At 30.6% G+C, this 18461-nt stretch overlaps 1 protein-coding gene across 2 annotated transcripts in view; it reads right to left on the bottom strand.

The window, feature by feature from the left end:
• LOC113374045 (CUGBP Elav-like family member 4) overlaps nt 1-18461 on the bottom strand; it is a 653992-nt gene that overhangs the window by 158462 nt on the left and 477069 nt on the right. For both annotated transcript variants that reach the window (XM_026614297.1, XM_026614298.1), the window contains one exon: nt 379-427. In XM_026614297.1, coding sequence (XP_026470082.1) covers nt 379-427 — 49 coding nt within the window. The remainder of the gene's footprint in view (nt 1-378; nt 428-18461) is intronic.

Raw genomic sequence — 18461 nt, 5'->3', positions numbered from 1 at the left:
CCCAATTTAAGATAAACGATGAAATGATACGATATTTTAAAAGATGAAACACCAATATAATTCCTATTATATTGCTGTGTGATGTCTTTATCATGAACATGATATATATAAACATCAACAAAATTTATACTTTTAGCAAAAAATAATTATTTTTAATTCGCAAACTTAATTTCTATGTCAGCCATCATTTCGCGGCTCCAATCCTGGAGAAGTATCAGCTCCTAAACTTTGATTAAAATTAGCAAAAACACGAATGACTTGAGATAACTAATACGTAAACATCCAACTGATATACATTTTGATATATAATTAATCATATCATGGGCGATGCACAAACACATTACAAATTCTAAAGTGACAGCGATGCATTCAACTTACCTCCACGATTTTCACTGTCTGCCGGCTTCACCTGAATAGGACGGTTCATCTGGAAATAGAAAGAAAATTCTATAAGTAAAGGTGACCAAAAAATCTAAATAAATCAATCTATTAAGGACAAATTATAAATTTTTGCGCTAATTATATAATGATCATATGAATTATTATTAAATAAAAATATTTTAAAAGGTAAGGTATTTATTTGATGTATTATCTCGCAAATTTTATAAATATTTATATTGTATATGTATATGTCAGAGAGAGTGTGTGCGTTAGTCTGTGTAATTGTAAAAAATTACACCTAAGCGTAAACAGACGTGTTTTACGTTGCAAATGCAACAATTTGTCCTCTGTTTCGATATTGACGCCTCCCTTAAAGTGATACAAATGGTTTTAACTCCGTTGTCAAATGGAAAAACACCATTAATCACAATTTGAAGCACGCGCGTAATAGCCTCCGAGCTGCGTTTCAATTATTTGTCGCACTATGCGTTCGGACTATTGAAAAACGGCATTATTGTTGTTAATGAATAAAATTTCAATATATTTTCATTTTGAATTACATAATTCACAATTAAAAATAGAAACACATGGAATCAATTTATATCATGTACTACTGATAGAATAGAAGCTCGATGCTTCTTCAAAAATTTTTTTTGTAGGTCACATAATTTTTATCACAATATTTAGGACAAGTTTATTTGTCTCAGAAGTAAAAGCTTATTTAATAATTAAAAATGCATTTACATTGAATAGATCATTAATCCAAATAATGGGTAATAACAAAATAATTAAATGGGCATCAGAATTACTCTGAATACTACATGACTCTTGAATTGACAATCAATAACAACATCCACAGAATGCAAGTGAATTCGTAAATTATTTACGGGGTAATGAGGATTTAACTTGAAACATAACGAAACATGATACATTATATATGTACATGGCAATATGCATAATTCACAAATGCAATCCCTAGGTCGATGTATTTAATAATCCGTTGAAATATAATAAGCGCAAATAGAGTCCCGTCTGTTGTATTTGCAATTTTGTGGAATCGTATTTGCTACGATAGTTCCAGGAAAATGGGAAATATATTTTAGTGTGTCGTGGTAATAGATAATATTTTACCAGTTTAATCGTCAAAATTTAAAGGGATGTAAAATTATAATTAAAATATAATATCATTTTTAATTTTTTTATCAAACATAAATTCCATGAAACTTATATGTATGTAGATATATACTTGTGTGTTTGTGTATTTGTCTGATATTCAAATATTTGTTCCCGTTATGTTCATATAATGTCAAACAAAACTAGAATACAAAAAGAAATAAGTTTGGATCAGCCCGAATTACTCACTAATGACTATATAATAGAAAACATTACAGGTGGACATTAGTAAACGTAATATATGATATCAGTCATACAACATTAAAGATTAGAAATGACTAAATATAATATAGTATAGTACCAAATAACATCAAAGCGATTTGCTTTATTCTATATTACAATTTTTAAATTTTTAATTCTGGTGTAAGGAGCAGCGGTGAATCAAGTGAATAGAGATGATTTTCTAATTTGTCTTCAATATATAGCACATTTGTATAATTATGCAGAGTTTTATCGCTCATGTACCAGAGTAACCTGCCATCTTTCTAAGTAGGTTTGATTCGGCCCGTTGTACCAATGTCACATTAGATTTGCCAGAGAAGCAGTAAAGCTCTATTCCATATGATCAGTTAGAAATTATTATCGTTTTATAAACCAAGATTTTGTTATGGTATGCTAATTTAGAATTATGTCCAATAAGCCAATAAAGTTGGCTAACTCTGGATTTGATAGTTTTGTTTGTGGTGGCGTTTCCATATTAGTCTGCAGCATTGTACACCTAGGTATTTAACATAACCAAGTAATCATAACAAGGAATAACGTATTATTTATTGCAGTGTCTACTAATTATTGTCAAAATATGCTGTCACAGCACAAATTAATTTAAATTTTATCCTTGACCGACAAACAGTAAAAGCGTTCCTTCCAGCGCTCCATCTAATCGAATTCGAACGCGGCTGTGGTTTTCCATTGTTTCCCAGGCGCAGTCAAAATGTTCCGCACACACATCTACATACGTATGTACAAAATTCAATTTGATTTTGCGTTTGAGCGTTTTAATTAAATGAAATCCTTCTATTGTTGTTGATGTACTTTGATGTAGAGTACCCGATTCAAGGTCGAAATTAATCAGCCCCGGAATACGTCCTTGTGATAATATTCGAGAAATCCTATTGAATTCCGTTATGCATTACTTGAAAGATTAATCTATTGCGTGTAATGATTTTGATTACAAATATTCATATGGTTTAGGTAGCTTTGAATTGCTAATGTGGATGCTGTATTCAAGTACCAGTACAATGGTATTAGCTAAGGAGTTATTGGTAATATTAACTAGCAAGCAATATTATTACATTATATTCATTCTACAACTGAACATCATTAGCACAATAGATACAAGTATATAGATGTTAATATTCCTAGTATTTTTCTTTAACAATTGTCCTTGCTACTTAATTAGTTCTAAGATTTGAAAAAAAAACCTAATGCAATGTCAACATCACTTATTTGTAACCTAAGTATGCAGTGTACTGATAACTTTCACACAAAAAATGTAGAAACTTGAAAATTGAGAAAGGTGAAGGTAAAGCAAATGATAAAATACTATAATACTATGCCATTTAACCAGTTAACTGCGATTAACGAATATATTCGTCATGAAAAAGTGACAACATTTCGTGTATTGCCTAGTATGCTCGTATTGGATTGCAATTTTTGAAAAGGAAGAAATAAAACAAATTCTTAAACAAGCTATTCAAGATATTTTGAAGCTATGCCAGTATAAAATAAACAATTGTAAGTGGCCTTTTACCAAAAACAAAATTTTATCTCGATTCTGACGACATAGAATCATGAGACGTACGTACAATGAGAGTGCCAGAGTTAAGTACTTAATATAAATGACAACTGTTTAAACTACCAAATAACATGCAGTTATTGACGATATATAATAGAATAACTGCATTTTTTTCAACTATACACAAATTGTAAATAAAGTAAAAAGAGAGTAATTTTTTTTTTTATTTGTTCTTATAACCAATCTGAACCTTGGGTTCAATGAGGTTATTTGCTGACGGGTACAGGGCTTTTAAAAATTCCCCCAGTGGGGAACTTCCTTACATAAATTTATTGATTGTTAATTTATTAAATCTTGCGGCCACTAGAGAGTAAATGTAATCAATAACCCAGGGGTACAAAAACTTTTGCATTGAGAATCTGTGACCTTTATCCATTTGCCCTAAGTCTGCCTGCCTACCCAGGTTTGTAATGCACCTGCACATGTATGCGTATGTCATTTAATATACCTGTCCCCGGCGTTTGTCGCAGAATAACGTATAAAAGCCAGGGCGATCGTCCAAATAAATCCTCCGTTAGCAGAGAGGGTTCTGTTACGTAATTTGGAGAGTAATGCGTTCATTACGGACAAAGCGTCGGCTGTCATGAGCGGCGCGAACTGACGACACGGAGTTCGAAGAACTAGACGGGAATGCACTACAGTAGTAGTTTGGCAGTTAATTATTCTATGGAGCAAGTTAGAATTAAACAGGTATAATTCAGATATACCATTTGGGGATTTCAAATTATCAGTTTGTTTCAAAGTTTTACTGGATCAGTGGCTATTGAAATGGTTAGATGACCAAATGATGACCAAATTTCAAATAAATGCTCCGAAACAAATAGTTTTGCACGTAAGAAGTAAGAACATATTGTAAGAAGTATATTCATACTTGATATTTTGAAAAAAATTCATTTCAACACCGCGCTACGCGAAGTCAAACTAATACTACGGTTATCCCCATTGGAGGTTAAATTTTATAAGTTGATATAGTATAGAACTACTTTTGATAGAACTATATTATGTAGTAATGCTAACGATATATCCGTCAAAAAACATGATCTTGATAAGATTCAAATAAACAATATATTAAAGAAATGTTCGAATCATATCAAGATCATATTTCTTGAGAAATGTACTGAAGATGAAACGTACCTAGTTCCGAAACGTCGACAGTAAATAAATAAATTGTTTTTTAAAAAACTGTTTTGTCCTTTATTAGTATTTAGATTTTTTGTTTGAAACTCTACAAAATATTTACAAATCGAAGAGTAAATATTTATCCAAAAATAATAGGTAAGACTGGGTACGGTTGTGTCACTTTTGTGAACAGCAATAATTTTGTTAATTTTCCAGTCCTTTAATACGATGGATTAGTTATAAAATCAAGTCATACATGAAAAGGGCGAATATCACAACCATCCATACCCATTGACGGTTGAAACAGGCATAAAAATAGGTAAAAAAACAACGCTTAAACAACAACTTATAAATATAGATAGATGGGTTACCTTCTGACAGTCATGATCAGAATAATAATTAACAAAACAATTAAAATGAATCCATATAGTAAAAAAGAGATTGTGATCTATATGTAAAAAATATAACACTGAATGAAATATAAAATAAAATTTGTTATTTTAAAATCTATAGCACAATGAACTAAATATTACTCTGAGTTTAGTTCAGCTCTGTCTTATTGCAGTGACTTTAATGCGCACGTTGCAGCTACTCTGATGAGTAAAATAAAGTAAAAATGTGATCCAAAACCATAAAATATGTAAATGAAAAGCTCTTTTTCAGTTATTTTCTATTTATAGCGTTTATAGCATTAAGTTATGTTTGTATAATAATTGATGTTGCCTGAATATATTTAGTACGCATTCTATTTGCTTGCAAATTATGTTTGTATACACCTCAGCGTATCCTTTATCTCTGAGAACGTAGCTCTCTCAATCAAAGCTTTAAATATCTGTCATTTACGTTTCCTTCATACACCATAAGCGCCTTTGCTCCTTGGAGTTCTATAAAACATCATATTCTATTCATAACCATAATGACTAAATCATTCCGAAGCATACTCGTATTATAAGACCTCTCGAGGCTCAGCTGAGATTTTCCAATTAGAGTTCATTTGTCCTAGTATAACATATATGTAATTTTCATTCCGGAGACTCATAATAATAATAAAACACTGAATAAGATTTAATGATTCTAACCGCTGGTACGGCTTCTTGTTGTTACAGACTTGGAAATAATTATTAGGTCGCGCAGAACGCTTTGTAATTATATTTGATGTCAGAGGCAGTAAAGCATTTCAATATATTCTGTAATTAAGACTGATTGTATTCAATAAACATAATAATCGGGTTGTTTTTGCTCAGAAAATTGCTAATAACCATATAGACTTTTCCGGCAGGATTGCTGTTCGACGTTAGAATATTACCTAGACCGCCAATATCAATTATTATTTATCAGATCAACCCAAATTTCCAAAAACTATGTTCAAAAATTATGTCAAACTACTGGTATGAATACAATATCAATGTCTGTTATCATTTAAATAATTTTTTATAATTATCTTGATTTTTATATTAAATACATATTTATTTTGTACAAACTTGGTTTAATTATAATTATACAAAGATAATACAAATTAATGCTGAACACTTCGTTTTTAAAGTATGCTGATGATAGAAATATTTCATTTTACACTACGCAACGATCTTGTACTTTTTATTTTAACAATCAATATTAGAATTTTTATATTAACAATCAATATTAGAAAAACACGTCCAAACATGAAATAAAGTCATATTTATTGTAGAAATATTAGTTTATAATATAAGATGTGGTCAAAATGAAAGAGCAGTAGGTCAATATTAGATTCGAACAAAGAAGTACTAATATAGATGAATAATTAGCTTTGTATCAATATAACAAAGTGAATATAACAAATTAGTATATCATCCAATAAAACGTTCAAATATCATGCTGTTTCACAACCCCGACTCCTATCGCCTTCAACCCGTTGGATCCTGGTCGCATGCATATTTATTAGCAAGGACCCCGTAGAACCGTCGTAGTCTTGATCGTAATTATGATTATAATTTATCCTATGGCTATAAATATTACGTAACATCCCTAATCTTCCATAACGCAGAGCTGTCAAAGCTCATTGATTTAACCCTATTATACGTGCAGGAGAATAGAGCTATCAATTTTGCTCGCGTATCCTCGCTTCTACTGTACGGTAACTCTATTAGCGCTCCATTGGTAGTCAGGAGCCAGGACTCGCCTGTATTATTCGCCTGTCTATTTATAATCACAGTCGCAAAATTGAAAATGAATTTGAATAATAGACATAATTTTGATTGTACATTATTGAGTAATTAATTTCAGTAATTTGATGTCCGCAACACGTCGAATGATGTGTTTGGTTTGAATTGTAATGAGTAATATCAACGGCTATGCGATGCGTTTAAGGGGGTAATCTAGTGTAGAAATTAAAAAAAAAATCGTTTTTTTTATTTCATATTTTTAAAGTTTAACTATCTAAAAATATGGGTACGAGAAGGTTTTTGAAAATTTGAATTATTTTCGGAGATATAAGCATTTTACGGACTCGGTCTCCATACTGGTTTGGCTTCACGCAAAACTTTAAATGTGTTTTTCTCAGAACAGAATTTTTCAGTACTGTTGACACGATTTCTCGAGTTCTACTCGACCGATTCATTTGAAATGTTCAGAGAGTCTTGTTTATAGACCTATTCATAGCCCGAACTAGGATTATCCCCAAATTCCTTTTTTTACTATTTTTAAAAAATTCTAGAAACTCAAAAAACAGTAAAAAAACACTTTTTTTCAAACAGTCGCCAATTTGTAAAAAAACTTTTTTTCACTTATCGCTAGTTCGGACGATTGCGACATCATTGTAGATTAATAATCTTTTTATTCCTTTTATTTCGCATGGCTAGGAGGGCTGAAATCATGCCAAGACTGAGGTACCAATTATTTGAGACCATCCACTTTATCAGCTGCCAGTTTTTACAATTTTCAACTTTTTAATTTTTTAATTTTTGTTTTGTATTTTAATAATATTAATAAACAAGTGGTAAAAAAAATGGATAGTAAAAACATTCATTGCTTTCTTTTACGACACTTTAAAAATGACCTAAAATTCATCGCTCCACACTAGAATACCCCCTTAAATGAGAATTAAAAGTAGTGCAAACCGACTGAGATACCGAGATATTATCAAAATGTATGCTTACGTGCACAGTCTTTTATGTAATTTTGATTGCTGTTTATTAATTAATAAAAAAAACGTGCACAGTCTATTTTTCAAAAATAAAACTATTTTTTATAATTAAACCTCTTCTCATAGGCCCTCATGTAAGATGTTTGTTCAACTATCGACCTTATTTCCAAAATTCAAGTGTAAAGTTATGAATGATACCTTAATATTTTCATATAGTATATATATATAGTATATACTAGACTCATCTTGCAGATAATGTAGAATCCTTTACTGTATATCTTCCAAACTTTGGAAATTGAAATCCATCACGTCAGTTCACCTCTATTTCATTACATTAGTCTCGAACAAGAAATAAGTATTGCAACAAAGTTGTGACTTCCATGTTAAAATATAGCACATTTCCAGTATACATTATAGCAATTATAGCAAGTCTGCGAGCAACGGTAACCTTTGTTTGTGTCATCAGTATGATGCAATCTTGTTATGGAACTTGTTACATTAAGTGAGACGAGAGCGCGGCATAACCGTATTTACTTCCAAGTTATACAATCGGCGCGGACCTTACGTCATAGTGTACACAATGACTAACCATGTATTACATAAATTCACATAGGGGAAGGTGGCGCGATGTGGAATAATAGTCACATCCAACCGCTGCCACCAGGGTGGAATATGCAATTTTGGTAAACAATTTATATAGTAAGAGCTCAATTATTCTTATTTTTTTCTTATTTTTTATATGAATATTTCATTCAGAAAATATTTTGAAAATTTTTATTCCAGACAAAATGATACGAAACATTTCAGAATATATAATTAACACTACATATCATTTTACGCGTTTGTCAAGACAAAAATAGATTTTTTCTAAAAGGCAAAACTTACTCGAATTATAATATATATAATTGCAATTTTTTTTAAATGATTAAGCAATATACAATGTTTTACATATGGGCAATATATGTGTGTATATACATAACATAAATTATATATAGAGTGCTACAGAACTGAACGTAAAGTCAAAATGGGGTGATTGTGAACAAAATAGTCAAAAAACTAAAGTCATGCAGTTGGAAAGTTATGAGATTTTGAATACAACTATGCTTTGGTCAAACTGTGATTTTTTTCGGTAATAATACTTAACTTGTGTTTATTCAAGCTTTGGAACCGTTACCGCAACTGACATTTCTAGGGCTGCAGCCAAAACTAATAGCGTATTTTTCACCATTTTTTTCAGTTTCTGGGAATTAAGACTACTTGTTGAACTATAAAATTATTTTTTTTTTAAAAAAAATCGCGTATTTGATATCGATGCAATACATGTTAGTTTCATGTAAAAAAAAACGAGTAAAATGATAAAAACTTAAAAATGACACAACATTTGCTTTTACATTTCAACTCACAATAAGCTCAAATGATTTAGTCTCGTTCGTTATGCGAATAAAAAACATTTGAGCATTTGAAAAATTAATTGATAAGTAAGCGAATATGTACTCAGCAGTGGCGTTATCATTTCGGATGTGGCCTAGCACAAGCTTTGATGTCGAATTTTCATTTGAGGTGATAAAATTCAAATAAAGCATCATATAAAAATCACACATCATCCTGCATATTTGCACAAATAATAACACTTATTTGGTCAGACACTATATACTAAAAAAACAAAATAAAATAATGTCAAAGCATAATTATCCCCTAATTAACCTCGCATATCATTATAATATAAATTATAAAAAAAAAATTTGTGATATTTTTGGTATTTGATTTTACTCGCATGCAACTTATGGAGTAAACCTTTATATAAAATTAAAAATTATATACATGCTATTATATTCCTTCATCCCCTGACCATATATATATATATATATATATATATATATATACATTTGTGTGTGCGTGTGTCCATATGTGCGTATGTACTTGACTCATTCCCCGAGTGTGGCTAGGGGTTGCTTTGTGTGTGTTAGCAAAACATTGTCAGCATGGGGTGATCTAAAATCGATACGCGATGACACTCCCATGTGTACAAGTCGCGTCATGGCTAAAATGTTTAGAAAGTTTATACTTGACAGAATACTGCTATATTTAGACAAGCAAATGTCGAAAAATGACAAACTCGACATATACTCTGCAACAAGTTGTAAATATATGATAAATTATTTTGTAGTAATTCAGAAATTCGGAGAAAGAAATTAGTGTGATGTAAGATCATATGAATAAGATATATTGGAACGTATCATGAAATTATATGATATGATTGTCAGAAAAAAGTTTATTTCGAAAGAGATTGATGGAGTGTTTTTGATTGAATATAGCATGTGCATTTATATTTTTTATGAATTAAATAATTATATTAGTAACTCTATGGATTCTATGTGCTACTCTTTAAAATATTTTGATGTAAAAAATGATAAAACTTTTTTGAGTTACTTACTTAATCAGTTACTTTTTTATTTTATTTTTTGTTAACTGGCCCCGGTTCACAATCAGTGAATCAAAATGTTACATTTTACATTGGAAAACAAATTCTTTCTAGATGGTAGCAATAATAACAAGATGAAAACAAAATTCTGCAAAACTAACTTAATACTCAATAAAATCTATTTTAGTATAATTGACGAATTATACTCGTCATGGAGAAGTGGCAGTGTAGAGTATTGACGAGTTTTTTTCTCATGGGTATAAATAAAACAGTAACCATTAGCTATATAAATTGAAATTTTTGACAAAAAATGGACAATATTCAGGAATGTCAATGTTGTTTAGAATATTTTGAAACTAAAACTGTATGAAATATGTAGTTGAAAGAGGCATTTTATCCTGAGGCAAGTTGCATGAAGATTTCAAAATGTGGACATAAACTTAAATGGTATGAATTTAGATTTAGCTAATTGAATAACTTTTTTACTCTTCCTTTTAAAAAAAAAATCTTTCTTACATTTACATGTGTTAATTTTCATTAAATTTAATCAATTTTTAGTTAAATACATATGGAAAGTTCATGTTAATAATGCTGTTAAATGTAGTAATAAAAATTTTCAACTTTGTAAAAAATAGCTTATCTTTTTTATCCGATATCTTAGGGTCTCAAATGGATTACATAAATACAAATGCAATCGAAATATTTATAAATGTTTCCATAAAGATCAATTACCACAGAGTAAAATTAATATAGTTCTGATGAATTATTGATATCCCGCTGAAAAGAATGTCACCGCTATAATCTATCCACCCTAGTACCTTTAATTGATGCTCTATATAAGTTTTTATCCTGCATCACGAAAAGCACTATATCATAATTAATATGAGTCGAAGTCATTACATCAATATAAACTAACAAAACAGTAATTACTATATAATAAAATAAACATTGAATTCGTTCCCTTAATTGCTTCATGTAGTGTACAATATCAGTTGTTCCGACTTCGGCGTCAATTATAAAGATGATTAAATATTTTCCATCTTGATAAAGTTTACTGTTATTTGCGTGTGAATGTAATCGCCAAGAGTTTTATGGTGAGATATCATCTATGTGTTTATTATAGTCGTACTACTATAAACGCCATAATGAAAATATGTTGTAAAACTATACGATATCAACTCTAAAACATGAGACGACATCCTAAGTAAACATGCAATGTAAACTTCAATGTTGAAGGTTCTTTGCAACTAATGCTTTAATTTCAGCAAATGTTCAACGATTTTGCTGGAATGCAGGGATGGGGAGTACAGACTTTGAGAATTTTAATGAATTAATTAAATATTAAAATAGATTATAGTTTTATTAATTTCATGACATTCGAATGAAAATTCACAAATTTGAGAAACGTGGGTTTTTTATTTATATTTTATTTAATGTGTACCAGTATGAGCTTTTAGATCTGACATGTTTTTTTTGTTTTAAAATATATTTGTAATAATGTAACCGGCAATATGTAGCTATATAAGTATTATAAAAATTTAAAAAAATAAAAAGATCTCCCAAAACAATCGTGTGGTCCACCCCTAACATGATCATGATAATAAAAACGTTGGCTACGTTGGGCCTCATATGAGTTTTTTACTATATGAGTTCACGTGAATTTCAAATCTAATATTTGTATATTATACAATCAGACATATTTAAGCAGCATACCTAATTTTATTCACATTTAACCAAATATTTTACTTCTCCAGACATAATGGATTTTCTATTTACAGATCATTGTAAACTCCCTCGTAGCATGTAAGGGCTTGCGACATTATCAAACACAAAATCTCCATCGAAATGATATTGTTTCATTATATACAGTGTTGTATGCTAATGACTTGTAATATAAACGTGAATACGGGGCCGTGTATGCCGAACATATTACACACTTCCAGTAATTTATAATGTTGCGAGTAAATTATTATATCACATCGTATCATAATCAAACGGATTGTTCGAGTCGGTTTAATGTAATGCTTTGTTTTGTTGATGACTTTTGAAATCGAGGTTTTGTACCTTACATAAAAATGAAAAATTAATATATTACCAGAAATTAATAATAACACTAAAAATATATGTTTCTTATATAAATTTATATGAAAAATTATTATAGGAGTTGAGCTAAAAAAGTGTTTGATGGTAATTCTAGAATCGATAAGTTAAGCAAAACTTCAACTATATTTATTTGGCGTATCTACATCAATTTGCCTGGATATTGAAATATACAATGTATAGTTAATGGGCACAATTTCATGTGCATCTAATACTAGCTGCGTGTGTATGTCAATATTTATACGCCATTTCCCTTGATAATTTATAGCATACATCTAGCTTCATAATAATACTAATTCAAACCTCACTCAAACATTTGATGAATTCAATTTAAGAGCACCCGAAACATTATTTTTATTACTTTGTATCGTGTTTGCTTCGGACATGTTATAATCCACAAAGTGCTTCATAAATCAAGCGGGGGTACCCATCATAGAATTAGCATTTCGGGTAATCGCCGAATATTAATCAACGACCCGGTGCCCCCCGGACTAACGTAACACGGAAGACATCGCCGTACATCAATATGCATAATTAAAAACGATAATTAAAGAATCATTTTGTTTTGCTGTATAATCATGATGATCATGACCAAATCATAAATTTTAGTTGATTGGCTTATTTTGTAACTGAATATGTATGTTTCTTTGGTATTTAATAACAATCGAACTTAAGGGTTCTATGAGATATGCTTAACTAACTACGTTGAGTTACAGATGGCATCTCAAATAATTGTTGCATCTCTATGTGAATTTTGTTATTACCACTTCTGTAATAGTAACGATTTTTAAATAATGCACGATGCTGGGGAAGGGCTATTTTCACTTGGATACATATCGCTATCTGTATTTACAAGTAAAAATCGATGTCACTACTGCTAAACATGAGGCTGCTCAAAACGAGTATCGAACCCTCTGATTCTATTGTTTGTAATAATGCCTTGTTTTGGCAACAACATAAATAAAATCAATATAAAATCTTAGGACGTGTAAAAAATATTTTTATATCAAATAACTGATGCGATATTTTACAGAATATCAATTCGTGAAGGTATATACGAGAATTATAAGCACTGCTTCATAATAGTAACTACATAATGAATAATGTAGTTTAATTTAAGAGCCCGTGTATGCAAATCACATCGGTGTTCATCATTTAGAATGGAGATGTCATTTGGTAAAGTAGTTGTATAACTTAGGTTATTAGCGGAACTGCAGTTCGGCATCGAATAGTTTGACAATCTACTAACTGAAATGAAGAGCAACTTCTCAAATTGTCATACGAAGTCATCAGCTAATGAAGCCCCCATGCGCAATATAAATTAATGAATTCCTCTTACGATGAAGCCGCCTGATATCGAACCAATTAGGAATGATTATCCAACGTCTATGCGCACCTGACAGGTAGGATATCAATTATTTTTAACTCGATACAGTTTTATTAACATGTAGATAGAATAGCGATTAGATAATTGTAATTGAGTACAAGGTCGTAGTTGAATGTATTCATTAATTTGACTAGAATAACATATCTGATGTGAAAATCTATATTTTTACTTATATACAAATTTACTCACGAATTCATCAAATAGACGGTTTACAAAATTCTATCAAGAGTCGTCTTAATTTACGATTAAATTTATTGAATGAATTTTAGTAACAAACATATTGTGAAACTAAAGATACAAAATTATAACCATTACAAACATTTCGCAACGGTCACACACGGATATAATTCACGAAGTCTTCCTTTTCCTAGAATAGTCCGAAAATTCAGCTACCTAGATATTCGGCTACATTCCCTAACTTCGCAAAACAGTCCATGGGATGAGGCATTTGGCTCCATAGTTATATGTCACCAAGTTGTCTGCGTTCGTAATCGAATTTCAATCAACAGGAGTGAACAGTTAATAATTTTGTGTAACATCAACTGTGTTGACAGTTCACTACATCAATACACCCCGGAGTATAAATACACAAATACATCTAGATGTATATAACAGAATTAATTACTATCGAACTAACAAAACTAGCACAGCAATTCAATTATGTCTGCACTGCCACGAGGCAAGATCGAATCAGGATTAAAAATATTCATTATCTAAATGATCTGAAGCCACGGGTCTGTAAACTATGCATACGAGTATATACATACATCGTATATACTACATATATGTAAATTTTGGCAATTAATATCGTTTTAACTGACTTATTTCTGCTTGTTAATTTCCGTAGGCTGGACGTAGAATATTGCAAAAGCTACATTAATCACTGTACGTGTTTTATTAATAGAAAAATTATGGTAGTCGATTTGCATTCTCGCTGGTCACACAGTTTTATTATTTGATATAAATCTGGTGACTGCTAAACTATGCGTATGCAAAACTACCCCCGATAGAAAAAATAAAATTAACACAAACTGTAGGTTTCATAGCACTTAAATAGTCAATATTGACAAATGATTGAAAATTCTAAAGGTTTCAAGCAGTACGAAATTTCCGCTTGTTATAGATATCAAATATAACATCAAATGAAAAGGTTGAACTTAAAAGCTCATAATTTTCATACTTCATGGATTTTATTTTTCTAATTTTTTTTTTGTTATTTATAGTTACGAGTCTACCACCACGTTATGACTTGACGTTAAGTTCTGGGACACCGTGTACACACACACATATATTATATATATATATATATATATGCGTGTATGTATACATATATCCTCGTCTGATTTTATATGTCCTCCTATATTGTTTCTGTGAGAATTCTAGCGTGGTTAGTATTGCAATCTTGGTAGGTTTTGAGCTATCGTTTTCTTGAGCGGCGGGAGAGAGCTTTTAGTCGCCAGAGCTCGTAATGTGATTCGTTGAATGTAAAAGGTATATTGGTCCCGTAAGCCCGCATATAAAGGTAAAATAAAGACGTCGGATTATTCGGACTTTGGCGTAAGTACGGTGCGCTTTTGATAGAGTTTTACTACTGATGTATGTATAGGTCGGATGAATGGAACACGGATTCCCTAGCTGACCCTCGATTTTATCCTTACAATAATTTTTATATTAAAAATTGTTCTATTTTTTGCTATATGTTGCATGTTAATGAGATTTGTTAAGTACTGTAAACTGTTGTGTTGTTGTGTTCATTAATCACATGTGGTATAGTATGATATAAATATTTTTTGAATATTGTAGGACTTACAAATATTTATCTATTCAGCTTTATAATGCCGGTCAAAATAATTTTATTATATACACTATTTTAGTGCTAGCGTAGTATTATAGAATGTAATCATTTTTTTGTAAGTAATAGATTATAGATGAATCGTATTTAGATAAAGTGAAGCTACATAATCTTTTATAAACTTTTTACTATTGTTGTTTGTGTATTCTTCTGAATAACTATCCCTCCCTATAGACGATACCGTGTATCGTAAAATTCAATATATTTGTTCTTTTTAATTGCAATTTTATGTTAATTATAGCTAGGGACAATCTCCAATCAATTCTCGTATATTTGATAAAATATTCTTTGAATCGAGCAGTAGCACCAAGTGCAGCAATTATGAATAGAGCTTTATTTGTCCATTCGTTTCAGTCTACGCCGAGATCGTCATTCAGTTGAACAAATATTAATTATCAACACATACATTTCACTTTTACACAATTGGCAATCTAGGCTAACAATGATTCATTTAAAATTAACATTTAAAACAAAAATTGAGGTGGTAGGTTGAAACTATATTTGTGAAGTTTAAAGACTGAATTCAGTATTGTATATAAATGTGAACTTTAATGCTTATTTGCTTATGAACTTATATATTGCAATACTGAATGGGATATTTCACTCGACGATGCATCAAATGCAGCTCAACAATCAATCACAAAATTTTTGGTTTGGAATACCAAAATATATCGGGAACAGTATACACACACATGTGCATATATATGTATATTTTTAAATTTAAAAAGTACATTCAGAAGAACTATGAATACTCTTAACGAGCTTGTGAAAATTTCACATAAATAAAGATAATGTTATTTGCATCATAGATAATGCTATTTATAATACGTAGTTTTTGTATAAAATATTATGTCTATATATCGCACGACTTTCGTATTCAAAGTACAACTATATACTATACTCCGGTGTTAAATTTGAATATCCAAAAACTTTTCTCAAAATATTTTTCCCGAAACGACCCTATTTGCATACTGCTATATAATAAAACTCATCTAATAAAACTTTCTGCTAAAAACACTTTCGAACCACAAAGTAACCGCTAACCCTATTTGACGACCCGCTGTCAGGCCGCAACGTCCATCGCGTCGGTTGACATGGGGGAATAAGCTACCGCCGAGCGCGGGCGAGAATTTCTCAGGATACCCGAATTACACTTAGTTATTCGAATTGTTTTTTGATTGCTTTGATACTTTGTAGAAGCGATTAAATTACAAAATTAGGCATTAGTTTCAATGAGAATATTATTCCTTTATAAAGTTTGATGCTAATTCTATTTAATTAAAAATGCAAATGTAATGTTGATAAGTATATTTTTATAGATCTATCGATCCTTGTATAAAACCAAGAAAAATAACAGTTTAAACGTACACTGCTGTATTACACAAGTGGTTCATCCAAGCAATTAGTAATTAAAACGTTAAACAATTAAATAAATGAGCTATATATATATATATATATATATATATATATATATATATATATATATATATATATATATATATATATATATATATACATAATGGTGTCGCATATTATCATCCATGATCATAATATCAATCAACTATGATTGATGATATCAAGGACAAGAAATAGCAAAAAAAATCATAAAGTTTGTAAATTATGAGCTTTGAAGTGCAACCTAGGGCTTTAGTGAAACATTCACAATTTTTCGGTTATAGTAGTTCATTTTTGTAACTTTGAAAATTTAAGACACAATTATTCTAAGTCTTATAGAATTAAGACTATTTGTTAAACTATAAATTTAAAATTTTCAAAATAAGTCGAGTCTAAAAGGCCGTTTTTTTTAATGTACTGAATTGTGTTGGCAAGTTTCATAAAAAGCTCATTGAATCAGGTTTTTAAAAAGGTGAAATACTTTATTGTTTCATAATAAAAAAATCGAACAAAAAATAAAACATTGAGTTTTGTGACACCCCTTATATGTGCGTGTAACACCATGAAACAAACTTTTGAAAAATATAATAAATATTATGAGTATAACCCGTAGTGCAGCTCATTTATAGCTGGACAATACGATTAATAAGTAATATTATTTATCTAAGATATTTATTCTTTTATTCGACGTTTTCAATTACAGCTGTTGTAATTAAATGCAAGCCAAAATAAAAAGTATAATTTGTCAATACTGCTATTTATTGCTCATTTAGGTCATTTTTTAATTCAGTTCAATTTTTAACCCACAATAAAACATTTGATTCATACAGGTAGATATAAATTTCAGATGAATCAATATTTCAAGTCGTGACTGGAAATCCCAGAATACGAGATGAGATTGAATGAAGAAAGAAAATCTGAAAGCACAATAAATATAAAACGTTCAGAATATAAGCGAGGTAACATCGTTGCGACATCTTCGAGTGACTCCCCAGTGGCCGAGCATAAAAACCTTGAGCGGGCAGGTAAAGAGAGTCGGCTGCTCGAGTGTGCGGAAACACTCGGCGGAAAGTATTTCATTACGTCGTCCGACCATGGCAAGTGCAATCGCAATAGACGAAGACCGAGCCATTTGCAAATTAAACGCCGGTTCATGAGCCGCACACCACCGGCCGGGAGGAGACCGAGAGCCAGAACGCGACTACTGCGGGAAGCGATGGAAAAATAGAGCGAATATAAGGTATGATTATTATGTCACTAAAAAAATGTGCTAAAGACCATAAAATCTAATTCGTTAATATGTTTTCTTGATATTTCAAAGACACCTTGCACTCTGAATTGCTAGACACAGATATTGAAAAACGTATAAGTCTCTAAGAACCATGGTTTTTGCATTTTCTTTCAAAACAAATTACCAATGGCTCTTGGTTGGTCAGTGATAAGACCCTGCATGACGATATCAATATAGATATCGTGGACATCGCTATAGTCTAGTCGTGTTCACCATTTTCTTAAACTTTCTTAAACGTTATAGTCGGTGGTCAACTTCTAGAGACACCAGATCCTAAAATTTGGAAAAGCAGATCCCCAAAGACAATATTAAAGTTATTTAACTTTATTGCATCTATGAAAATTTGAGCTGAATTGGTGTATCACTCACGGGAGTGACAACTATTGACTTTAGTGCAATAATTTCATGTACCTACGTATTGATAA

Source organism: Ctenocephalides felis, unplaced genomic scaffold (assembly GCF_003426905.1).
Source record: "Ctenocephalides felis isolate EL2017-DRISC unplaced genomic scaffold, ASM342690v1 CF-g0.4_SCAFFOLD_01604, whole genome shotgun sequence".
Classification (NCBI taxonomy): domain Eukaryota; kingdom Metazoa; phylum Arthropoda; class Insecta; order Siphonaptera; family Pulicidae; genus Ctenocephalides; species Ctenocephalides felis.
This window is presented reverse-complemented; position numbering and strand designations above follow the sequence as displayed.